This window comes from Rhynchophorus ferrugineus, unplaced genomic scaffold (genome assembly GCF_030347505.1).
Source record: "Rhynchophorus ferrugineus isolate W39M unplaced genomic scaffold, kcgeb_rfMv2 rfM10, whole genome shotgun sequence".
NCBI lineage: Eukaryota > Metazoa > Arthropoda > Insecta > Coleoptera > Curculionidae > Rhynchophorus > Rhynchophorus ferrugineus.
Window position 1 is genome coordinate 24,861,820 of NW_027472589.1, and position 26,905 is coordinate 24,888,724.

Sequence of the window (26,905 nt, forward strand, 5' to 3'; positions counted from 1 at the left end):
TTCGGTTTAATATGACAATTAATCCGATTGTCATTAACGAACGGTTGACGTTTCGCGTTGTATATTATTCATTGACGAAACGAAAGCTTTAAATCGCTTTGAAATAGTGTAAAATCATCTTCGATAATTCGGAGCTGAGGAAACGCCAACAGTGTGTTTTCAAACAGAATAAACCAGAAGGAAAACACACGAACATTGGCGTGCGCAAGCGCGCGTCTTCCGCCCCTCCACAATTCCGAAAAATGACCGTAGCGTGACAGTTCGCAGCCAGATGATTTTCAGTTTGTGACTCACTTCCGACTAGTGACTGTGTGTGTGCGCCATCGTTATTTTTCCTGAGTGTGGTTCCTCGTGTTTCTTTTTTGACTTTTCTTTCGATTTTCCTCCGCTTTTTGGTTAAGTTTAAGGATAGGCACGGATTCTCAACACTCCAAGGTAGGTGCGGAGCGGCACGGAAGGCAGCGCCAGGCTGGCATACGGCGAAACGGTGCGTAAATATGGGACACTTTCGAGCGCAGTTGCGACATTCGCTTTGTCTCTTACGTGTCCGTTTTAATAAACTCCATTCGCGGGATATGTCGACCGTGCATGGTAATTTGTCGACGAATATACATGCCCGCGTTAATTGGCGTCCGAGTTGGAGGACCTGGTGCAAGGAAACCGTCCCAAGCCACGTTATTTGCGGCACGTACGCATACTTCAACGAGTTCTTTGTTGCTGTAAACCCGGCCAAAGGGGTAACAAGCGATGTTTCGCGGAAACGGGCCGTGTGGACTTGGAACGATTTCTTTGTTTACCACCAGGTCGATTAGGGAGCGTCGCTCGCCACGCATTCGCCAATCCTTCGTAATACCACGTCGAAAACAGCTTGAATCGCCTCGATGGTATCGAATGTCTTCATTCGATATTACAAAACTAGGAAAACAAGTTTATGTATTAGGTTAGAAATGTAATCCACGTTTCTCTCATAACTTGTTTGTCAATGTTTCGAAAATCATGACATTTAACGGCAATCGCAAAAATACAAAAATAAGATCATAATTACTTCGAGCAATGCCCAATGGACTATGTTGTGATGGTTGAAAAAACCAGCCATTCAATGATTTTAATAATCTAATAAGTCTGTAAAGACGCGTGGTCAATAATTAGCCTAGAGTAACAATATGGTATCTGATTTCGGTGATTTTTATGGGAATTATATCAATTTTAAGACAATAGATTGATAGTCTTAACCGCGTGGCAAACGTTTATATAAAATTCAACACATGCAATGTACATCATCATTGAATATTATTTTTATAACATATCTTTATGTATTTCTTTGTCAGCATCAATTTCAATGTTGAAGCAGTAATTTTTGATGTATTCGAATCATTGAATTCGCAGTTTTACTACTCATTGTTTAAATCGCTTCGATTAAAAAATGGTTAAAGTTTTCGTTCAAATTTTAAATAAAATTCGCAGGGTTTAAACGTTTAAAATAGTTGACGTTCAACACGTGTTTCTTCATCCAGGTTTTCGTATATTTTATTTCGTTATATTTCATATATTTTGAAATCTTTGAAATGAAATCAATGAAAACGTTAATTTAAAATATTTGGAAAACACACAAAGAGAAGCAATGATTGCTTCTAGAACTATCTGGACTATATTGGGAACGTTGTAAAACCTTCAAGACAATGATTTTAATATTCTGTTAAATCTGTAAAGACATGTGGTCACTGATTACCATAGAGTAACCGTATGGTATCTGAATGTTCTGTAATTTTTGTGAGAATTATATCAATTTTGACACAATAGATTTATGAATTATAGTCTTAGCCACGTGTTAAGACGTTTATATAAAATTCAACACGTGCAATGTACATCATCATTGAATATTATTTTTATAATATCTCTTTATGTATTTCTTTGCCAGCTTTCTCATGCTTTACCTATTATCTAGGATATCAATCAATTTCAATGTTGAAGCAGTAATTTTTGATGTATTCAAATCATTGAATTCGCAGTTTTACTACTCATTGTTTAAATCGCTTCGATTAAAAGATGGTTAAAGTTTTCGTTCAAATTTTAAATAAAATTTGCGGGGTTTAAACGTTTAAAATAGTTGACGTTCAACACGTGTTTCTTGATCCAGGTTTTCGTATATTTTATTTCGTTATATTTCATATATTTTAAAATCTTTGAAATGAAATCAATGAAAACGTTAATTTAAAATAGTTGGAAAACACACAAAGAGAAGCAATGATTGCTTCTAGAACTATCTGGACTATATTGTGAACGTTGTAAAACCTTCCAGACAATGATTTTAATATTCTATTAAATCTGTAAAGACATGTGGTCACTGATTACCATAGAGTAACCGTATGGTATCTAAATTTTCGGTAATTTTTCTGAGAATTATATCAATTTTGACACAATAGACTTATGAATTATAGTCTTAGCCACGTGGTAAGACGTTTATATAAAATTCAACACGTGCAATGTACATCATCATTGAATATTATTTTTATAACATCTCTTTATATATTTCTTTGCCAACTTTCTCATACTTTACCTATTATCTAGGATATCAATCAATTTCAATGTTGAAGCAGTAATTTGAAATGTATTCAAATCATTGAATTCGCAGTTTTACTACTCATTGTTTATATCGCTTCGATTAAAAGATGGTTAAAGTTTTCGTTCAAATTTTAAATAAAATTTGCGGGGTTTAAACGTTTAAAATAGTTGACGTTCAACACGTGTTTCTTGATCCAGGTTTTCGTATATTTTATTTCGTTATATTTCATATATTTTAAAATCTTTGAAATGAAATCAATGAAAACGTTAATTTAAAATATTTGGAAAACACACAAAGAGAAGCAATGATTGCTTCTAGAACTATCTGGACTATATTGGGAACGTTGTAAAACCTTCAAGACAATGATTTTAATATTCTGTTAAATCTGTAAAGACATGTGGTCACTGATTACCATAGAGTAACCGTATGGTATCTGAATGTTCTGTAATTTTTGTGAGAATTATATCAATTTTGAGACAATAGACTTAGGAATTATAGTCTTAGCCACGTGGTAAGACGTTTATACAAAATTCAACACGTGCAATGTACATCATCATTGAATATTATTTTTATAACATCTCTTTATGTATTTCTTTGCCAGCTTTCTCATGCTTTACCTATTATCTAGGATATCAATCAACTTTAATGTTGAAGCAGTAATTTTTGATGTATTCGAATCATTGAATTCGCAGTTTTACTACTCATTGTTTAAATCACTTTGATTAAAATATGGTTAAAGTTTTCGTTCAAATTTTAAATAAAATTTGCGGGGTTTAAACGTTTAAAATAGTTGACGTTCAACACGTGTTTCTTGATCCAGGTTTTCGTATATTTTATTTCGTTATATTTCATATATTTTAAAATCTTTGAAATGAAATCAATGAAAACGTTAATTTAAAATAGTTGGAAAACACACAAAGAGAAGCAATGATTGCTTCTAGAACTATCTGGACTATATTGTGAACGTTGTAAAACCTTCCAGACAATGATTTTAATATTCTATTAAATCTGTAAAGACATGTGGTCACTGATTACCATAGAGTAACCGTATGGTATCTGAATTTTCGGTAATTTTTGTGAGAATTACATCAATTTTGACACAATAGACTTAGGAATTATAGTCTTAGCCACGTGGTAAGACGTTTATATAAAATTCAACACGTGCAATGTACATCATCATTGAATATTATTTTTATAACATCTCTTTATATATTTCTTTGCCAACTTTCTCATACTTTACCTATTATCTAGGATATCAATCAATTTCAATGTTGAAGCAGTAATTTGAAATGTATTCGAATCATTGAATTCGCAGTTTTACTACTCATTGTTTAAATCACTTTGATTAAAATATGGTTAAAGTTTTCGTTCAAATTTTAAATAGTTGACGTTCAACACGTGTTTCTTGATCCAGGTTTTCGTATATTTTATTTCGTTATATTTCATATATTTTAAAATCTTTGAAATGAAATCAATGAAAACGTTAATTTAAAATAGTTGGAAAACACACAAAGAGAAGCAATGATTGCTTCTAGAACTATCTGGACTATATTGTGAACGTTGTAAAACCTTCCAGACAATGATTTTAATATTCTATTAAATCTGTAAAGACATGTGGTCACTGATTACCATAGAGTAACCGTATGGTATCTGAATTTTCGGTAATTTTTGTGAGAATTACATCAATTTTGACACAATAGACTTAGGAATTATAGTCTTAGCCACGTGGTAAGACGTTTATATAAAATTCAACACATGCAATGTACATAATCATTGAATATTATTTTTATAATATCTCTTTATGTATTTCTTTGTCAGCTTTATCATGCTTTACGTATTATCTAGGATATCAATCAATTTCAATGTTGAAGCTGTAAATTTTAATGTATTCGAATCATTGAATTCGCAATTTTACTACTCATTGTTTAAATCGCTTCGATTAAAAGATGGTTAAAGTTTTCGTTCAAATTTTAAATAGTTGACGTTCAACACGTGTTTCTTCATCCACGTTTTCGTATATTTTATTTCGTTATGTTTCATATATTTTGAAATCTTGGAAACAATGAAAACGTTAATTTAAAAAAGTTGGAAAACACACAAAGACAAGCAATAATTGCTTCTAGAACTATCTGGACTATATTGTGAACGTTGTAAAACCTTCCAGACAATGATTTTTATATTCTATTAAATCTGTAAAGACTGGTCCCTGATTATTATAGAGCAACAATATGGTATCTGTTTTTTTCTGTAATTTGTTGGTCAAGTCTTGTGAATTATAGTTTTAGCCACGTGGTAAATTTTTGTATAAAATTTACCACGTCTAGTGTAAATTATCACTGAATATTATTTTTATAATTTCTCGGTATGTATTTCTTTGTCAGATTTATTATGCTTTAAGTATTACCTAGGATATTTAGTGATTTTCATAATTATTTAATTGCATTTAATTGCATATTAACATTCGGCAGTATATTTTGATGTATTTGAACCAAAACCAATTAATTTACAAGTTTACGACTGTTTGTTGTTTTGACTAAATGATGGTTAAAGCTTTCTTGCGATTGAAATAAAGTTCGCGGTGTTTAAACGTTTTATTATAGTGGACGTTCAACACGTGGTTTATCTTCCAGGTTATCGTTATCAACAGGTTTCTCTAATGCGTTGATAATTTTATGTACTGCTTCGACAATTTTAAGTGATTTTCGTCGTAAAGTAAAGTTATTAATCGTAAATTTCATTAAAACAATTGTTACTCTCTGAAGTACCATCATAGAACTTTTAGAAATTGATGGTATTTTACGGTAATACGATGAAATATTCATTTTAAAAAGTTGGAGAAGAACAAAAGAAGTAGTTGCTTCGAGATATGTTTGGACTATATCTTGGGCATTGTAAACCCTTTCAACAAGTAATCAAATTCGGTTTTGGCTGACTATTTTCCAATAATTTTATCGCGAACTGTGTTAATTTCGGTACAATAGATTTGTTACTAAAGTGTTAGCCACGTGGTAAAATGTTTATATAAAATTCGAACAATATATTTTGATGGTTTCTAATCACTTAATTAACATTTTTACGACTCATTGTTTTACTTGTTTCGGTTTAATGATGTACGTTTCTTTTTATTTTAAAATTCCGCTCATGGTGTTCAATCTTTTTGTTGTAGTTGATGATCAAGAATTGTCAAGATGTTCTCTTATTTAATCATCAAAACGAATTCTAATTATTTCATTTGTACAAAAATAGATGCATTATCTATTTTTGTACAACTGTCCCATACCATCAATTGATTTTTTCGTAAAGAAAAGTCTGCAGTCCATCGTAAGTTTTTATTAATTTAACGTTTATTTGACAAAATACCACAATATAATGAAACTTTTTGTCAAAGTTCCAAAAGTTCATGACATTTTACGGTAAAACATATTTTTAAATCTCCAAAACAAAGAAAATATCAATCCCAACAGTCATAAAAATACTAAATTAAATAATATTCGCCTTGAGAACTGTCTGGGCTATGTTCTCGACGCCAAGAATCCTCGCAACACAACCTTTTCAATATTTTCACGAGTCAACAGAAGCACATGGTCGTGCTTTATTATAGAGAAACACTGGTTTCGGTTTCGGTTTCTTGTTTTTTTCTAATAAGTATTCGACGAACTGTATTAATTTCGATAGAACGGACTTGTGCATTAATGGTTTAGCCACGTGGTGAAACATTTATGATTTATATACCACGTGCAATTGAACCAATGTCATTGACTTTTTTGTTTATAGAGTGTTGGTTTAAAGTATACCAAATATTTTCTCAAGTTTGCTGATAAAGACCTTTTAAACGATTTTCTGTTTTCTGAAAACGTTGAACGAGAATTATCGAGAAAATATCATATTATCTCTAAATAAATATCTATATATCGTATATTTAGATCTTATTCTGGCAGGTTTACCATGCGTTAGCTATTACTTAAAAGTTTTAGAGATTCCATAATCACTGTATGCTAAAACTTAAGTCAATTGCATGATTCCTAATCATTTCATTCACAATTACAACAAGTCTTGGTGCAATTTGTTCTTTTTGCTAGTTATATATTGTTCTATAGCTAGGTCAAGACGTGGCTGATCTAGATTATCGTTACCACTTTTATATCCGCTCTGTACACTATATATTTATGTATAAAATGTTCGTGAAAAGCACTAATTCTTTAAATAAAATAAATATACAATTATTGATAGCAAAAGAGACATTTACATTAACAAAATTATTTAAAAACTGATAACAAAGTATTGCTGTATGAGTCTATACTCATGCCCAATTGGTCATATTGAAAAACAACTATGGGGTACCTCTAGCAAATCTAATATATCCGTCATTTAATGGTTCCAAAATAAAATGTTGCGTGCCACTGTTGATGCTCCGTACTATGTTTCAAATGAAGTGGTACAACGCGATATTCCTCTAGAACCTATAACGAGTGTAATTGAACGTATTGTGTGAAGTACTTCGAGAGAGTATCAGTGCATCCCAATGTACTCGCTAATCAGCCAAATATGCGACGTGATAGTGAAGTGCGTGGACTAAAACGTTTAACACCATCTGATTTGATAATTTGACGTATATAAACTTTAGAATAAGACTAATTAATTAAGATAATATGTTATACAGGAGATCGCTTAATGAACTGATTTTCTACATACTACATGGTTTTAGAATAACTTTCCGCCATTTTTAAAATAAAAATTGAACGTTCATTGTTTTAAAACTACGTCCCTATTCACAGCATTGACTATTACTGGACATCAGTTTTCAACTATCAGGAACTATGATAACATTTCTTTGGCATGAAAATTAGGTTAACATTAACATCTGTTTTAATTGAAGTGAACCTGAAATTGTTTGTTGAGTCTTGTTGCATTTGTACACTTTTTATTTGTCTTGAAAGTTTTGAAACAACCTCTGATAACATCTTCCAGTTAAGTCAGTCTTGATAAGTTCCCATAAAGTCAAGTACGCTGTTATTTTAAAGTTATGTTTTTAGTAGTTATGAATATTACGACGTTTTGTATCTATCTGACATTCTTAATCACTAATTTTATTTAAAGCTCTTCATATTTACCACGACCAATCTTCTAAATATATTTAAATAAAATTTTTAACTGTTTTGACATAATCTAGATTTGGTAACCTATGTCCTATGAAACTATTACATAATGAAATTTGCTTAAAAAGCGCAATTTAGTGTACCTAACGAGTTGATGATGTGGGGAAATAGTCAAACTGCGAGCCCTGATAATGATAATTAATTTTACCGATAATTTTTTCTCTTAAGAATACATTTGTTGAGAATATTTCATACGCTATATATTACTCAAAATATTTTTCCCCATTTTCGGGCAATATGTGCATCCTTCGGGCAAACTGTGTATGCTTCACAACTTGAACTACCAGTTGCGAAGAAAGAGAATTACTTTGCGTCTGTTACTTGCTATTGCTGGCCTTTTTTGCAACAATACGTCGTATAGTTTGTTCAATTTACGTCGGTAGGCATCTGTAGTAACAGTATTAATCGTTTTTAGCAGGTCATCGTACACTACACTTTGCTAATTCTACTTTATAACCATGAATATTCTGTATCGGTGTCATTGTGCATGGCTTTCCTGGTCTGAGCAATGAAGCCGCGCTTTTGAATCACTCAATTAATTCAGTTAATTCATGTTGTGGTAGCCATTTTTATTCCTTCTGGATCTTTCCCCTCGCATGTAGATCTCTGGAAACAGTAATTTGAGGCCCTGGTATGAGATATATGATATGATATCATCATCATCATACGTTTGTAAATGTGTCGATCCATGCGATAGCACCTTTAATTGAACTGATCCATAAAAATAATGAATTTCGAAAATGAAATATTAAGTGCTCAATTACATGAATATGAGAAATGTCAAAACCTTACAGTTTAGCGGTTGTTCACTTCGCATTTTTGCCAATAAATATCACTGATCAAGCAGTTAATAGTATCGAATAGTTACTAAGATAAGATTGATACCCCAAATGAGTCTTAACAAAGGACAAAATAACAATTAAACTTAGTCATTAAACAATCTAAGCTTTTGATATATTACAATCAAGTTTAGTTCTCTGTTCTATGTTATCAAAAATTATGATATATAGTGTTATCGAAAACATGATTAATGAGTTTTGGATACCGAAACAAGAGTATCGATCGATACGTATTTCATTCGGATTTCGAATCATCTGTAAACGTCTATATTTGTCTCTGTTTGTTGCAGGATACCGACATCTCCGCTTTGTCTTTCGATTCTGCCACAACGCGAACGCGCATTTTTCGCATCGTTCCTGAGATACCCGATGTAAAGAGACGAAACGAACGATAGACGAGAAAATATGAGGGAAGAAGTATGCGCAGCAGTCAAGTTTTTCGCTTGTTTCATGGAGAAAAGTGAAAAGGTGCCACGGGAGCAGCTCTGTAACTTTGAGAAACACCTCACGGATCTTCTCATAGAAAGGTAAGTGAGAATCCGACGGGATACGTCGGCGTGGTACATCTCGGGGGTTCGCGGGGTGGAGCGGGCGCCTCGTGCGCGTCCTAAAAACGATCGGGGTCGGTTCTTTGTGTTCCTCCGGTTGTCGGTTTGTCGTGCGGACGCGTCGTTCCCCGATAATACCGTTCGCGATCGATGTAATCGCTGTTGGCGCAACAGTTAGAACAGGAAATCGAGCGACGGACCCAAAAAACCGGCCTTAGATATAACGGAGATCGTTTTTTCAGTCGCGTTACATCAGCAAGCTCCGCCGTTCTCGGCTACTCTCATCATCGGTTGTTTCTTTCACGCAGGTTATATTGCGATTCCAAAAAAAAAACGCACCCGAATGTTGCAAAGTGTTTTGCACTCTCTTTTAAGAGGGTTTTCTAGACTAGAAGTGTGAAAACGTCGATTTTTCAAACAAATATATTTTTTAAAATAGTAAAATTCCTAAATTTGTTATGGTTTGACCTTGATGAATGTATAAAGACGGCTCACGCCAAATTTCAACTAAATCGGTAGAAGATAAAGTAAAAAATGACAACTTGTATCATGTAAAAGGTAGCTCCTATCCACTAAAATCCATATCTTTAAAGGATTACGCTTTAAAAACATGAAAAAAGCATGAAAATATTTCCTCAAATGTCTATTCTAAAATACCCTCTTAGAATACGAATAATCTTCCAAGGTAATTAGTAAATTAATACTCAATTAAAAATTTTAGATAGTATAAAGAACAAATATTCGTAATAAAATCAGCCAGCAGAATATAGTTTTCTAAAAAAGCATACTTTGTGGTGGTTAGGATAATATAAGGTAAAATTCTTCAGACACCGATTCAATAAAGTATTTAAGAAATATAAAATTCCCATGAACAAGTAGATTCAATTTTAAAGAACTGTTTAAACTTTCAATAAGATCGGTGCATATTAGTTTTTTGGAAATGGTGTTTGTCCCAGTTAAAAACATAGTGTTCTTCGATTACGGGGAAGTAAACAAGATGTATGTTTGACGTTTTTATTATTTACATGTCCGTATTTCGTTGGGAAGTAAATTTTGCTAAGGATAGTGTTTCTCTTAATTTTTTAGGACAATTAATGGAATCGATATCGAATAACTTAACTCAAAATGAAGTCAAATGTATTTACTAATTCATACTTACTATGTTGCTCGACTTTAGTCGAAAATTAAAGAAACAAAACAAAATTGCTGTCAGATATAGTATACTTCAATATCGAAGTATCAACATCGATATATTCAATTATTTATATTCACATGTTATTGATATGTTTCTTGTGCATTTGGTTATTTCACACCAGTTATATGCTTGTATGTCTGGATTTTTCTATTGTAATTTTTTATTTTTTATCTACTATACTACAAGCATGTACGTTGTCTGTAACAGTGTCAGTACTTTTCAGGCTTTACTTACATATATCAATACTATATGCTTATGCGTTATATTTTTAGTAACTACTAGGAACAATAACACTAAAATTGGTCTACCCAAATTTAATATACCGCACCAAACAGTGTTGGATAAACCCTCGCTGCCATTATATGAGTTTTGAAAATTCCCTATCATAGTCATGTTGTTGATAGAATGTGCAAATAATAAACATAACCAGATGTAGATTGTCGAAATACGCATGACCACTATAAACCAATCATATACAATATACTGCTTATTTTCCTGTAGTCTTTTTTTTTTTCAAAGACCATCCAATATTCTAGATATACTATACTATAAAATAGGAAGGTGGATTTTTGAAATTCATGTAATCTATGCAAATAGAGTTACCTAAGCGCATATCACATATCGCAATATTTTATAAAACGGTTATTGGTAAAGAGAATCGATAAAGTATTCTTTGTATACATCAATGACAAGCATTGCGGAAATAATTACATGACAATACATAGTCAAACACTATAATAAGCAAACAAAAGTAAATTTATGTCCGTAGTAACCACTAATATTGAAATAAGAATGTTTCCTTTTAAAGAGATGTGATTATTATATGGATACAAATAAAATATGACGTTGTTTATTTTTTATATATTACCATATATGCAGTGGAAATAGAACAATAGCTTTTATTTTTTGTTGACATATTATACTTATAAAATTTTTCCATAATATACTATAGTTCGGCAAATATATTTTCATCAAGAATAGCTGTCATCAATACATCCAATTAATCATCTTTCTTATGTCAATGTCGACATTATCGCTCATAAAATACAATAGCTTGATCTGGGCTTGTTGTACTGTAACAGGTCAATTAAAAAGTCCCCGGCCTGACACATAGATGGCGCTACTAGAAATAAATCCATATGTTTTTTAGTCAGCCCTAATCCTGAAAAGATGCGTGTATAAATTTGACAGCTATCGGTTCATTAGTTTGTGAATTATAGCATTTTGAGTGAAGCAACTTTTGTTATTGTGAATAAAAATGGATACAGTTGAAGCAAAAAAAATTGGCTTGGTGCCGAGTTTCTGGACACTGCTCGAGGAAAATCAACCATCAGGGATTGGTATGCAAAGTTTAGACGTAGCGAACCCAAAAGAGTGGGCGCCCAAAAGAGGTTGTTACCGACGAAAACATTAAAAAATTCCGCAAAATGATTTTGAATGACCGTAAACTGAAATTAGATGAAATAGCAGACACTCTAAAGATATCAATTGAACGTGTACATCATATCATTCACGAATATTTGGGCAATATTGGGCAAAATGGGTCACTTTTGACCAAAAAGAAACGACGAGTTGATGATTCGGAGCAGTTCTTGAAGATGATCGAGCGTGATAAACCCGATTTTTTGCATTGATATGTGATAATGGGTGAAACGTGACTCCATCATTTCACTACGAAGTCTAATCGACAGTAATCCGAGTGGACTGCACACGATCAAGCCGCTCCAAAGCGTGGGAAAACGGAACAGTCGGCTGGCAAAATTATGGCGTATGTATTTTGGGATGCGCATGGAATAATTTTCATCCACTACCTTGAAAAAGGAAGGACCATCGACAACGACTGTTACATAGCATTATTGGACCGTTTGAAGGACGAAATCGCCGAAAAACAGCCGCATTTGAAGAAAAGGAAAGCGCTGCTTCACCAAGACAATGCACCATGTCACAAGTCAGTGAAAACGATGACAAAAATCCCTTAATTGGGCTTCGAATTGCTTCCTCATCCACCGTACTCTCCAGATCTGGCCCACAACGACTATTTTTTGTTTTCAGATCTCAGAAGTACTACTACAAAAATGGTATCGATAAGCTGGAGATTCGCTATAATAAGTGTATCACCCCATGAAGGGAATTATGTTGAATAAAAAAACGAATTTTACTTAAAAAATTTGTTTTCCTATGGTAGGCCGTGGACTTTTCAATTAACCTGTTAAATGAGGGTTCGATACTTTCCGAACGGTAAACCGTCAAGTGTCGAATCACCAGGCACTAATGACTTTTATCGTTCGCTTATTAAGGCCCGGCCGATCCATTCGAAAGGAGTAAACACGCCGAGGTCGTTAACCATTGCGTTTCGGACGACGTACGTACGGACACTTGGCAAACGCCGCGTTGCATAAGTGGAGTGTTGCGTATGTGGGCCGCCGATTCGCCTATCGCAAATCGGGCCCCGATCACTCGCTCCGGAAAGGTATTAAATCGGTGGTGGTAGCAGCAACAACAGCGGCGGCAGCGATGGCCTTCGCTGGTCGTCGTAATTAATGGGTCGTGGAGAAACCTCGAGACTATATCGGTACACGACATCCAAGAACGAGGCTCTTTTAATCTCCCCCTTGTTGGAGACCTTGCGAGATAAATTGGAGCGAATCTCAATGGTCGACGAGCCGCCGAGTCCTTTGTGTGTCATCCTCGCTAATATTTATATACTGGATGTTTATCGAGACCGTTATGAATAGCAGTTTGGTTTCGTGTGTAGTACTTTTGTAAATTAAAGATTTTCTTTTTTGAAAACGAGGCTTAATTATTGTTCTTCACTGCAGTTCTTGCGTATTTCTGGCATTGTATTCGAGGTTATCCAAAATTATATTCATTAAGATCACCAAACATCATGTTAGCGCTGGTCAATCGAAAAACCGAAAAAGTACCTAAAAATCATTTTCGGGTTTTCCGGAAACATTTATTTGCTCAAAGTATTGGCCATTTGATTCTGTACATCTTGCCCATCTTTCAGGCAATTTATGAACGCCATCCCAAAAAACTGTTTGTCCTCTGTCCAAAACCATTCAGCAAAATAAAAAATTGGCGAAGTGCTACTCTGCAAGCGCTTGTCCCATTGACACAAGAGGTTGATAGTCGGACGGGGCAAGGTCTGGAGAGTACGGTAGGTGTTATAATATGTCCCATCTAAATGTTGTCAACGCTTCCTTGACCATGTGCCCATTATGGACGTTTTTCGATCAATGCATGGTTCAAATTTCACCGTTCAGTTTAAGAGTTCGTAATACACCACGCCACTCTGGTCCTATCAAACACAGAGCAATGTCTTATGACCAAAACGATTTGGCCGTGAAATCGATCGGTCGGCTTCGCCATAACCACGATTTATTGCGCTTAGGGTTTTCAAAGTAAATCCACTTTTGGCAAGTGCACGTTCTCAGGTACGAAACTTGGCGTTTTCAAAGGGGTATAAATCTATGACGGTGTTATTTTCGCAAAACATCACATGTTTGGATTTCAATTTTGATGTCAGTAGAATAAAATGACATATGTGTCAAATCATAAAATTGTATTCTTAAGCCTAGCGTCATCTGTTAGAACGGTACTTGGCCTAAGATCAAAGAGTTTGGCTTATTAGTAAAATAAAATGCCAAATGGGGCTTATACGGTGCAAATATTGATTTATACTAAAACATCAAACCGATTAGTAATTCAACGCTGTCAAAATAAAGTTCCTCGATTAATTACCAATGCTTATCGCTACATAACCATTGACAAACTGGACGGTAACCTCGAAATCAAATGGATTTACGAGAATATCCAAGACATCGCCTTAGACTACTATATAATATGGAACCAATGCAGCTACTGGACAACGCCCAGGAAATCAGAATATTGAAACGAACTAAACCACACCAACCTGTTTAGTATTTAAGTGTTACACTTAACTTTAACTGATGTTTTATATTTAGTGTTTATCCTACACTCATCTTGCTTGTGTATTGATGCAAGTGCAACAAAAGTATAGTAATGAATTAATTTGTAAATTAACATAAGCATAATCGAAGCATACCTAGTATATACAACAAATTGTTTCTTTACATTTTGTATAAAATATATTTTACATCGACAATAAACCAAACGAGATATAGGTACAATCTTGAGTTTTTGTCATGAAGATTTCTCTTCGTTACTGTTGCATCATTTTCTTTTGTCTGCGTAGTTATAATTATTACGAAAACAAGGAAATTCAGTGTAATTAACTGTGTTGAGTTTGAGTTTTTTGCCCGTTGACTTATATATATATATATATATATATATATATATATTAAATAATAGTTAATTAATAAATTAGTATAATAATAAATACATACTTTTTTGTTTGCATATTTTAAAGTCTACTTTTACCAACTATGGGTTTATCTGGACTGGACCTACTATTTAACGTGGGCTTCAGACCACAGTCCTCGGCATTAAGCCTACCGACTGATGAGTGACCAACTTAGAAATCATCTCAGAAGACATCCGGTCCTACCCAGCCTGGTTACCGGCGTGATTGGGATCATTTTCCTTGTCGGGTTTTACACTCTTGCCTAGGACAATCACAAACATAAATGTACAATCATGCCCCAGCAGGATTCGAACCCGCGGCTATCGCAACAGTAGGAGGATCGTCCTGTTGCCTTGCGCCACCAAGCCGACTAATAAATATTTTAATGGATTTTCTGGTTTGGCTAAATCTTATTCAATTAACAAATCAGTTGAATAATTTATTAAATGCGTTTGGATGTTGTCTTTTGTTGAAAGTGTTATTTATTTTAACTATATTATCGATATTGGTTCGACTTTTGTGTAAATTTACTGCTTGCGAATGTTGCAATTGAAATTATTTTAAGGGGTTATACCAGCTTGATCCGTTATGAGATTTTACTGGTCTAAAACTACTTAATGAAATAAAATTTTAAATATACAGAAAAAAATTATAGCCGGCTTGCTTGACCACTGGTCAAGCCGACAAGACGGTCCTGTTGCGATAGTCGCGGTTTCGAATGCCGCTGGAGAATGGGTGTGAATTTATATTTGTGATTATTTATAAGTCAATAAAGCAGAGTGCGATAAGGAAAATGATCCCAGTAACTTCAGTAATCAGGCTTGGATAAGACAGGAGGTCTTATGGGATGGTGAGATCCATGTTGTATAGTACGGTCCAAATAAATATTGCCAGTTGACTTGAATACTTTTTTTTTTTTGAGAAAATCCTTATTATGTACCTTATATTCTTCATGGAAAGGTATTTATCACATGTAGTTTTATTTAAATTCTTATTCTTGTTCGCAAATTGGAAGCAAAATATGGGCCTTAAATTATTCATTGCAAGGCTATTTATTTATCACATGTAGTTTTAGGTGAATTTGAAGCCAATCCAACGACCACACCTTCCAAACACCCATTTCCCTTTTTATACTCTGTTCTAAGCATCACAATGAATGTTTATGGTAGTGAAAGCTTTTTCTGTAGTGAAATGTTGAGAAATTGCGGACTGCAACTCCTTTTGTTTTATGAGTTTCTGGTTGCACATTTTTTCAATAATTTTGATACAAGAAAAGTATTAGAAAAAAAACATATTGAAGCAGATGAAACCACAATTTGGAGTCGCACTCACTAAGAGTTATTACTGCATTATTAGTAATGTATAAGGTATTTATATTGCCAAAAGTCACTAAAATCTTTTGGAGCACTCAAAGATATTTCGAAATATAACATAAACGTGTTTATCGATTTTCGCCTCACAATATACTCACTTTAAACAATATATTTTATCGAATCTTGTTTTAATTAACTTATCGAAAACGCGATAAAATTACTTTAATAAAATGAATTCATTATATACTTTGTGAATTACTACATGTTCCTCGTATCTTTTATCGAACGTTACTGGAACCAAATGTAAGATTATCTCTAGCACAGGCGACGCACTGTTTTCGAACCGAGAATGGCCCCAAACCACATGCCACCATGGCTACGAGGAAAAAAAAACGTAAATATATAAACGCAGCATGTGGCCAACTAATTCGAAATTATCTGATTGTCGCTCCGTCATGCCTGGTGGAATGGCTGGCCTGTTTATTATTGGTTATGGTGAGTTTGTACTGACAAATTCCCAAACACCCAAACATAGCGTCGGGAAACAGAGATAAAAATTGCGGAAGATTTGGTTATGTTTACTTATATTTTGATATATGATGTTATATTTCGCTTTATTGTAATAAATAAGAAATCAAATGAATTTACGAGGATATCCAAGATATCGTCTGAAAGTATGAAATAAGGTTACTATATAAGAGCAAAGTGGAAGCAATATAACTACTGGACAACATCTAGGATATCAGAATAATGAAGGGAACCAAAACATACGAACTTGTTTTGTGTTTATGTGTCACCCTTAACTTTAGTTTAAGAAATCTAATTTAATTTTAATTCGATAAACATATACTGATGTATTTTGTATTTATTCGACACTCGTGTTGCTTGCAAGTGGCGAAATATTTTTACCATGTCTTCTCTCCACCATTTCCCAAGGCTATTTTAATAACGTCTAATAAGTGTTTGTTATTACATCTTATATTAGATACACTTATATCAAAATATCGATATATCGGAGAGAAAAAAATCGACATATTTTTTGCAACAAGTATAACAAATATCGATATTTTTAAGAAAAAATAAAAATAGTGAAAATTAACCTCAAAAAAAAATTTTTTTCCTTGACGGGCCTTCAAAGTCAAGTACCAATTTTAAAGGTTTATTAAAAATTATATTTAATTTATTTTGAAAAAATAGGGAAAAATATCGATATTTTTTCTGCATCTCTAGTCACAGTTATAGACTATGCAAGTTCGTATGGTTTGGCCGCCGAGAAAAATATCGATATTTCTAAGTATATCGATATTTTTTAAAGTGTTGATAACTCTAGTTTGATATTTAAAATAATATATAAATATCGATATATTGGAGCAAAAGAATATGGAAATTGTTTGCTATTCTACTAGGATAAATATCACCATTTGAGAAAAAATTAAAATATTGATATATCGATATCGGACCAAAAAATGTTGATGTTCTCTAAATATTTCAAGAAGTAGCGTTATTTTTTAATGAACATTTAAAATTAAATACCCAAATGCACTAAACCTTTATAATCAAGTATGAATTTTAAAGGTTTATTAAAAATAATTAAAAGTTTTTCAAATCTAATCTAATCTAAAAAAAATATCGATAGTTGATTTTTTTTGTCTGATCTTTTCGTTTAATGTGATATATCTGAATAGTATATCAGAATCATTAATACCTCATCAAAATTCGACTGCAGCAGCTGACGAAAATTATGTCACTCCAAAATATCCGTCAGAAGTCCCTATAAATTTTCATATGTTCAAAAGGCTTCTTATAACTTTTTTTTTTAATTTCTTGAAAACTTTCTTGTATGTGGTCAAACAAAACAATCGCATAGAGTAGGGCTTAAGCCTGTTATAAAATGAACATTTGAAAAGAAATATTTTTTACGTTATAAAGAATCCGAGATCCTCAACCATGATTTAAAATATTGGGGCAGGGGGGCCCAATATATATTTTGGCGGGTATTTTATTACATAAACGGTTCAACTTTTCTTAAAGTTAATTATTTTTGGTGATTTCTATCAACTGGGTTTTAATTACAATTTGAAAATTAAGTAGCCTCGTCATTAATACTTTTCTGAAATATAGTGTTACCTAAAGTTAAGATATCATTAACATAAACATTCCGAATGATATTCCGATAGATACATAAATTTCAAAATCTAATAGACAAAGTATTGCATAAAAATAAAATAAAAGCTTTTCAGTGGGTTTCATTCATGTTTTTATTTGATGGTATTACAACGAAAAAGGGCAAACAACATAAGCTTGCGAAAAATTTAATTTAAAAAAATTATGTGCTATAATTCATTATTATTTTACAAAAATAAACATAATAAAATAAACTGTGCGTGAACTGTAAACGTGTAATTGTAAGTAACGAAAATGTTTATTTTTAGAAAAAATATTTTGAAATATCATTATGGTACCATAATATCATGTTTTTAGAGACCCAAAGTAATTTTAAATTATCAAATTAATTTTGCGTTGACTGTTTTCAGCTTAAAATTAGTTTTTCGTCAATGTGTATCTCAGTCTTACATTCGTACTCGATCACTTTTTAAACTATCGAATAGTTCTGATATTTCGATAACTTTCGAATTCGGCTGTGCCCATCACTACTGGTTCTATTTGCGTGCAAATGAGAATTGCACGCGGTTTCGTGGTGAGAGTGAGAGAGACTTTGGATAGGAATATCCCGATGTATTTATAATGTATTCGCATATATTTCGTGCTGTTTCTCATTGGTCATGTCTGATTAATCGGCGTCGAATTTATAGAGCGTGAATATAAACCTTTTGATAGTTGCTAATTAGTATTCGCATTCTTTTGTTCGTGTTTTTATACCGGGTGAATCATGTGTTGATTTCATTTCGATGAACTCTCTACTATGTATTTCTAAATATTGTTCGTGATAGGACACATCGCTATTTTTCTCATTCATTAAGAGAGATGAGCAACCAAAATTTTCGGTAATCGCCACATGTTTTACTGTGTTTCTGCCGCTGTCTCGGTTTGATACACCAGCATGTTTAACCGATTTCGATAAAGGAGGAGGTTCTATGTTCGGCTGTATATATATTTTTTAATGTGTGTTCTAATGTAATTTATCTATGTTTTAATGTAATTAACTAAATCAGGATCTGTTTGAGGAAAATTCGAGGGAAATGCTCATATTTCAAAGGCACGTACAAAGTTTTCATAACTTTTTTATTAAAAAAAAATTAAAATAAATTAAAAAGATATTTGGGTATAATGCTATTGCTGAACTGATGTGACAGAAATCGGAAGTCGTTCGGTGCAAAAGATAATATTGCTTTTTAATCACTAACTATGGCATATAAAACCTCGTGGAAATATTGTAGACAAGTGCTTTTATGGTGTAATGATTAGAGCGTTTAGCTCCCGAAATGAGGTCGCGGGTTCGATTCCCGGCGGGGACGATAACATTTTGTTGTTTAGTGAGAACATTTGTCAAATCTCCTAGGCTAGGTAGCGGACCTCGGGGCCTAAAGGGCTCCTTATTTTCAATCATTGTTTCTTTGTTCCTATTTTTTCTCATACGGGCTGCTCATGGGCTGCACCCATTGGAATAGTAAATAAAATAACTGCGTTATTTTATGAATAAATATCTAACACTAAAAAGGAAAAAATAAAATATTTTTAACAAAAGAAAAATGAACAGACTTCAAAAAATAAATGAGGAACTCACGAAAGTTTAAAAAATAATCAAACTTAAATTTTTAACACAAAAAAACATTTTATTGCCTGTATGGTTTAAGTGGGTTCAATTTTTTTGTTAAAATATTTTTGATATTTAATATGCTAAGTCTTAATAAAAATCATTTTTTATGTTTAAGATTCTGTGATCCATGTAAGCATCACAAAGAAATAGCTATTGTTTACTTATACAGGCGGGATTTATAAGTAAACAATAGTAGCACAGTTAGGCAAAATTAGAGAACAGGCCTAATCTTTACCACTCATTTTAGATACCTTTTTTAGTGGTTTAACTTTGTCAAATTGTTTATTTTTTTTATCAATTGAGCACACAGCAAGTACTAGATTGCCCTAACAATTCTAAACAAAGTTTCAAATAAAGAGAGCTGGCTGACGATTTTAAAATTTGAATATTCTGTTCTAATAAATGTTCTTGCTAAAAAATATATTTTTGACGATCAATTTGTGTTCTATATTTAGCTCACTGTTCTTAAATTAATTTAATGTGACATATTATATTAATATTCATTTTCTAAACATTTATTTCTGTTCAGAGTTGAAATGAAAAATCTGTAGTGTGCTACAGTTTTATGGCGTAGATAGGTTCTCTGAAATATAGTATATTTACTAATATTCACTGGATTTTTTTATCAAGTATCTCGATTAACTTTTAAGTATTTGTTATATTTATTTATACATACTGGCGTGTTAAATTAGTTTGGAAAGGAAAAAAGAAACAATTATCGTAATGGTCCTCCAATTTATATATCTGGCAACAATTGTTTCTTGGTGTGATCAAAATTTTTATCTTATCGGATAATATGTTTGTTCTTCTCTAGGACCAGTCTTTTAATTTTTTTGCGTCCATTTTAAACTACCATTCACAAGTTTTCTAAAGTGTCCATATTATTTTTATTTATTTTTTAATAATCCACAAATCAAGTGGATTCAATATTGAAGTGGCTATAAATCGCGATATAGTTTTTTTTTGTTTCATGATTGTTACTTTCTTCAAGGGGTTAGAACTTCAGACTACTTATCAAATAAAAAAAAATTACTCTACATCACAAGTTGTTCCTAGAGAGATCATTTGTTCATAAATGTTTGTAAGCTGCAATGTCCTTTAACACGTCCAAACAATCACTATTTTAGAATAAAATGTATTTTCAGTACAAATATCGCAATTTTGTTTTGTCCCTTCAAGATCTAAATGAAAATGTTATGAAAATATGATTTTGTGCCCAAAATTGCGCTAATGTTTGCTGACCATTTTTTTAATAGAACATATCACTATGTTAAAACTAGCAGCTCTATTTCTGGCCAGGCCAGGTACTATTATACAACCTTTCCATGTTAAACTGGTTCATATTGTGCCAAGGGAATGAACTTGGCTGAATTGACTTATAGCTGTAATTGAATCAATTTAATATCATTACTTTTAATTGATTTTATATAACAAACGTCAAATTACAAAAAAAGTACTGTTCGTAGTTGGTTAGTGCTTTTCTGTCTTCATCAAAACTGTAGCTTAGTTAGACCATATAGAAACTGAAATATAAATTCATTTTATCACGTTTATGTTTGTATAACGTTATCATTTTATTTCAGTATTGGGCTTAACTGCTTTCAAATTCGTTATCTTCGAACTTTTTCCGTAAATTATGGTGTTTTGGATTGAAATAACTATATTCATGATATTAAAATCGATAATTAAAACGGGTTATCGATGAGTTATGGCCTGTTAAAGCTTCCTGGTGACTTTTAGCAACTTTTCTCTAACACCACACCTAGTTTAAGACGATTCGGCAACTACGTAATCAATAAATCACGCGAAAAGATGTCGGTGCCGACGTAGAAGGAAGTGTTACACCAGCAGGGCCCCGTTCTTATGTAAAGCGTTCTTGTCGAATCATTCCTGACGTGTAAATCAAGCCGATGGCATGACGACGTTATTGAACATAATTACAAAACCGAAAAAAAAAGTAACAGAGCTGTTATTCCATTCCGCAACAACGATTGTGTAACGTTACAAAATATCGTTTCTAGATTACTATGGCCGATAGTCTGGCCGCGCGCTACGCGTTACTTTTTTCGACTTGCCAAACCACCGCTGCCGCTATCGCCTCGTCCGAATAATACTCCACATAAATACGCCGGTTCTCATTTGCTTTGTAAATCTACCTAGAAGTCGAAATATTCGCATTCCGACCGAAATACATTTTTTATTCCGGCCGGTGTCGCAACGTCGTAGGCCGCGGCCGAAGAACCGAGTTTGGCTTCAATGAAAGGGACTCGAGAGGAACAGCTGATAGGGGCTTAGGGAACCCCATGCCCCGTCGCCGGTGGTATGGGGGTATGCGGGTTTTTTGTGCCGCGATCAACAGTCTGTGACCTTGACTCGTCTCACGGGGGGAGAAGGGTTGGTTTGATTGGGGAAATAAACCGTTAAAATATGAGGCATGGGCAGGAAACATTATGGATTTGATTGACTGCCTTTTTTCTATATAATTTTTTTTAATTTCTTGGATTTTGAGTCTCATCTGCTCTGTTTTTTGTATTCAACGCCTTTAGATACATTCACATTCTAAAGTCTATACATTAGTGTTTTTCATTAGTCATTTTCCTTCATTTGAATTGTTTATTTATGTTTTGTGATTTTTTTATTTTAGTAATGATCTTTGTTATAATTCTACTGATACTTTGGTGTAATTATTAAAATATTTAACTGTTCTCGTGATTATCAACCTTAAATGAATAATAGTAAAAATAATTATCTAATAGAGAATGGTACTGCCTTTTTTAAAGTGGAAAATCATTCCAATAGCCTTGTGCGTGATATAAGTACTTTAGCCTGATATTACTTGGTAATCCCACACACTGTTTTTTTGTTGATATCGGCGATGGTCGATCTAACAATACATCTGTCTAAACTAGACACTCGTACGTATTCTTAAAACTATGGGTCTGAAATTGTCATTTATGAAGATATTCCATGATTTTTACTTTCATTTCGTTAGATAACTGGATGACGGTTTGTGGTAAAAAGTAAACTCATTTGGAATTTTTTGCTTGTCCACATGACTCATATAAAGGACGTGATTCCGTGTGCTTTTACAGATGATATTTGTTTATTATCTTGATGATTATTGTTACCCCAGATTGGGAAGTTTTCGTTACGTATAAGTTATGTTAACCAAAAGTGGTACCATATTAATTCCTTCTATAAGCCGTTGAGATTTCATCAGTCTTTCTATAGTTTTCTGTATTATCAGTATTATTTTGTTATAATTGGTACACGTGATTTTTTTTATATCAATAGAATTCTTTAATTTCTTTATACAATAAATATAAATTTTATTCAATGTAATGTATTGAAATTTCAGGTATTGTATCTTGGTAAAAGAATTGAAGATGTTAAAATAGTTGAAGTTTTGGCACAATGATATCTGAAAGTACATTGTTTGGTATGTTGGTCTGACATTGTCATTATACAATTCATACCTATTCTGCCATTCTGTTTTTTTTCTTCTTCAGTTCGTATGAGTTAAATTAATTGTTATCGGTAATGTTGACCAATAGAAGTTCCATGTACAATAACTTTTCCTTGCATTCCTTTTTAATAATATATTTTATTTCTGATGATTGTAGGTTAATATAGTTACTTATGTTCAGAATAAAATGGTTACTGTTATCAACCTGCATAATTGAAATAGTTCTTTGGTTTAATAAGGACAAAAATGTTTACCAAATGTAAATTCTTACCAAATATAAGTTCTACACCAACCAACCTATCTTCCAGATCTTGTTCCTTCTGTATACTTGTTCCGACGTATCAGATCCTTTAATACGACTTTATGGGCCCAATACTTTATATTTGTTTAAATTAAACTGAAGATATGCCTGAGATTCTAGTGTTATCTTGCGATTGAATGCAAAATGGTGATAATTATTTAAAAGGTAGTTTCTGTCTGTGAATAAAATGATAACACCGTTAATTTGTTTTAATAAAAAATAAATATATCTATATCGAAACGTATTTCTATTGCATTTTCAGGCAGAATCATTAATAGTGTAGATAATCACTGGTTCAGTTAAATTGATAAAGAAGTTACACATTACCTACACAATGGTTTGTTGTCTTTATATGAATAGTAGTGTTAGCTTTTTTATATTAATATCTTTGTTCGACTGAAAAGTAGCTGTAAGTATATAAAAGGTGTCCCAAGATTTAAATTTGCTATCATTTGTATAAAGTGCTGACAATACCAAAATAAATCTAGATTTGACGTTAGAAACACAACAGTTTAGAGTTAGAAAATTATATCACTATACGAATAATGCATATAGTCTGTTCAAAGTTATTTTGTACACACGTCAATTAAATTTGTGACATCAAATGTCGTAATGTTGCGTTTTAGTTCAGTTTGAATTTGATATCTAACAAGATTCTAATCTAAATAAAATGATTGAACAGAAATATTACCAAATATAATTTATTTTAACATCATAGTACATCTAAAAATTAGAGATTATACAGCCACATAGTTTATAGGTTACAGTTTTAACCTCTTATCATTATGGCTTGCAAGAATTTTGCATACGTTTAACAACCGGACGACTTTAACAGGCTCATTCATTTACTTCTTCGAACTATTCACACAGCATTGTGTATCTTTTCAACTAGAATAAAATGAGGCCAATATTGTCTGATTCTAAACCGAATTTACGAATTGCGGCAGGCAATACATTGAATAGTCTATATATAATACATCAAACTATTCCGTTAAACTATTTTATAATTAATTGAAATCTTATATTTTGAACCATCCTTTATTTCATCTAGATTGACGAATGATTTTACTTTATGTGTTTCGTAATTAATTTTTTATTTTAATAAATAATATCTAATTATGTTTATACAAATTTACATCCATTTCCTATCTGTTAATTAACTTTATCTGTTGCGTATTAAATTAAAAAAAGAATTACAAAGGAAGTTGTTACGTTTTCTTTTTCAGTTAGTTAATAATTAGAAAATGTTAATAATCGTTTACGTTGATATTATCATTAGCATTATTATTTCTGTGTCAAAATTAAAAACTATAATTTACAGCAGTTTTATTTATTATTGAATAATGGTATAGTAGATTTCCTGTGGTTATTTTGTGAGTTTATATATTTATTGATATAATATTGATCATAGTGTTCTTTTTCTGTTAAATATTGATATGTATATACTATATTTAACATTTTATTTGAGAAATAGATTGTTATTTACACGGACACAGAGAAATTTGATTGCATTGTGTTCCTTATCTACATTAATTAAACAATATTTTAAAAGGTAGTTCAATTGTTTCGTGAAAATTGATCGATTCTGAAATAATAGAATTATGCGTTGGTCTATAACTCGTTTCCTTTTTTTACGTTGGTTCGATAATGGATTATTATAAATGGTTCCATTGTTTTTCAATCGACCAAGGCGTGATCCAATGTTAGTATATGGCGTTGAAATCAAAAATAATTAAAATAAAGCACGGAAATATTGAAAAGGTTAATAATATTTAGTAAAACGCGCAGGAAAATAAAAATCAAATTGCGTTCTTTGTTTTATGACTCCCTTGCCTTGACCTATATTATATTTTTATTTAATAATTCGACGTTTTAGACAAAGGCAATTGAAGTTAGTCTTTGAGTCACCTATAGACAATACGTGACTATATTCAACTAATTGTTTATTATTGATATAAACTATATAAAATATGGCAATAGAATTTTAGTCGATACATTGACTGACATTCATCAACACAATTGTTACTGAATCAAATCCTTGCCATTGTAAAAAAGGTAGTAGTTTAAAATTTTGCCCAATGTAAGTCAGACGTTTTTTGCCACCCCTCGGTAACTAATAAGGGTGGGAATGGGCTGATGGAGGGTAGAATAGTAACGGAAATACCAGCATGGGTTACGATAAACATCTGTTTCAGTTGTGATTGTATTCCCTTTCTCACATAGCGGACCCTTTAATATATCAATTAATTATGTTTATTTCCTTTTAATTTCTTATTTATTTGCTATATTTAAAATAATACCTATTAGTTTACCTGTTTACCTTATCTATAATTACCCTGTCACGAGCAAGTTTAAATGGGTCTAGAAAGTCTATTCAAATTCAGACAAAACCACTGATGTCTCTTTGCATTGTGTGAAAGTTCCAAAAGTTCCAAAGAAATTAGAGTTATTTACATTTATTCTCCTAAAACTTTTCAGGTCTTAGATTATCTATTTTCCATCCAAATATTTTATTCCTTTGATATATTGTTAGACGTAAAAGTCTCTGGTTCAATATATCTCTTGAACTGCTTTCAATTGGTGAGTTTCCTTTTAAGTCAATATTTTAGCACAAATTATTTTACTTTTTAGTTTTGTGCATATTTATTTATGCATTATGATTATGATATTATTATATGATATTATTATATTATGACAGGTCAATTTTTTTGGCAAAATTAGTTTTTTTTTTATTTAACATAATTCCTTTCAAGGGTGATGACTTATTACAGCGACCCTCCAACTTTTCGATACCATTTTTGTAATACGATTTGTCCTTTGCTTCAAAATAGGCCACCGTTTCGGCGATCACCTCTTCATTCGACGAAAATGTCTTGCCAGATAGCATTCTTTTGAGATCTGAGAACGGGAAATAGTGACTGGGAGGCAGATCTGGAGAATACGGTGGATGAGGAAGCAATTCGAAGCCCAATTCATGGATTTTTGATACGGTGCATTGTGTTGGTGAAGAAGCACTTTCTTTTTCTTCAAATGCGGCCGTTTTTCGGCGATTTTGTTCTTCAAACGGTCCAATAACCCTATTTAATAGTCGCTATTGATGGTCCTTCCGTTTTCAAGGTAGTCAATGAAAATTATTCCATGTGCATCCCAAAATACAGACGCCATAACTTTGCCAGCCGACTGTTGCGTTTTCCCACGCTTTGGAGCGGGTTCATCGTTTGCAGTCCACTCGGATAACTGTCGATTGGACTTCGGAGTGAAATGATGGAGCCATGTTTCATCCATTGTCACATATCGACGCAAAAACTCGGGTTTATTACGCTTGATCATCTTCAAACACTGCTCCGAATCATCAACTCGTCTTTGATTTTGGTCAAAAATGAGCTTAACTCAAGAGAAGTAACTAAAAGAGTTTAACT

At 32.5% G+C, this 26,905-nt stretch overlaps 1 protein-coding gene across 2 annotated transcripts in view; it reads left to right on the plus strand.

Annotated features, from left to right (window-relative positions):
- The first annotated feature begins 269 nt into the window (after positions 1 to 269).
- Positions 270 to 26,905, plus strand: part of LOC143203897 (uncharacterized) — a 104,152-nt gene continuing 77,516 nt past the window's right edge. The window contains exons 1-2 of one of the 2 annotated variants that reach the window (XM_076416211.1): positions 270 to 435; positions 8,849 to 9,085. In XM_076416211.1, the coding sequence (XP_076272326.1) occupies positions 8,964 to 9,085 (122 nt within the window). In that variant the 5' untranslated portion in view covers positions 270 to 435; positions 8,849 to 8,963. Of the gene's footprint in view, positions 488 to 8,848; positions 9,086 to 26,905 lie in introns of both variants that reach the window. The other variant, XM_076416212.1, reaches the window with a different exon arrangement.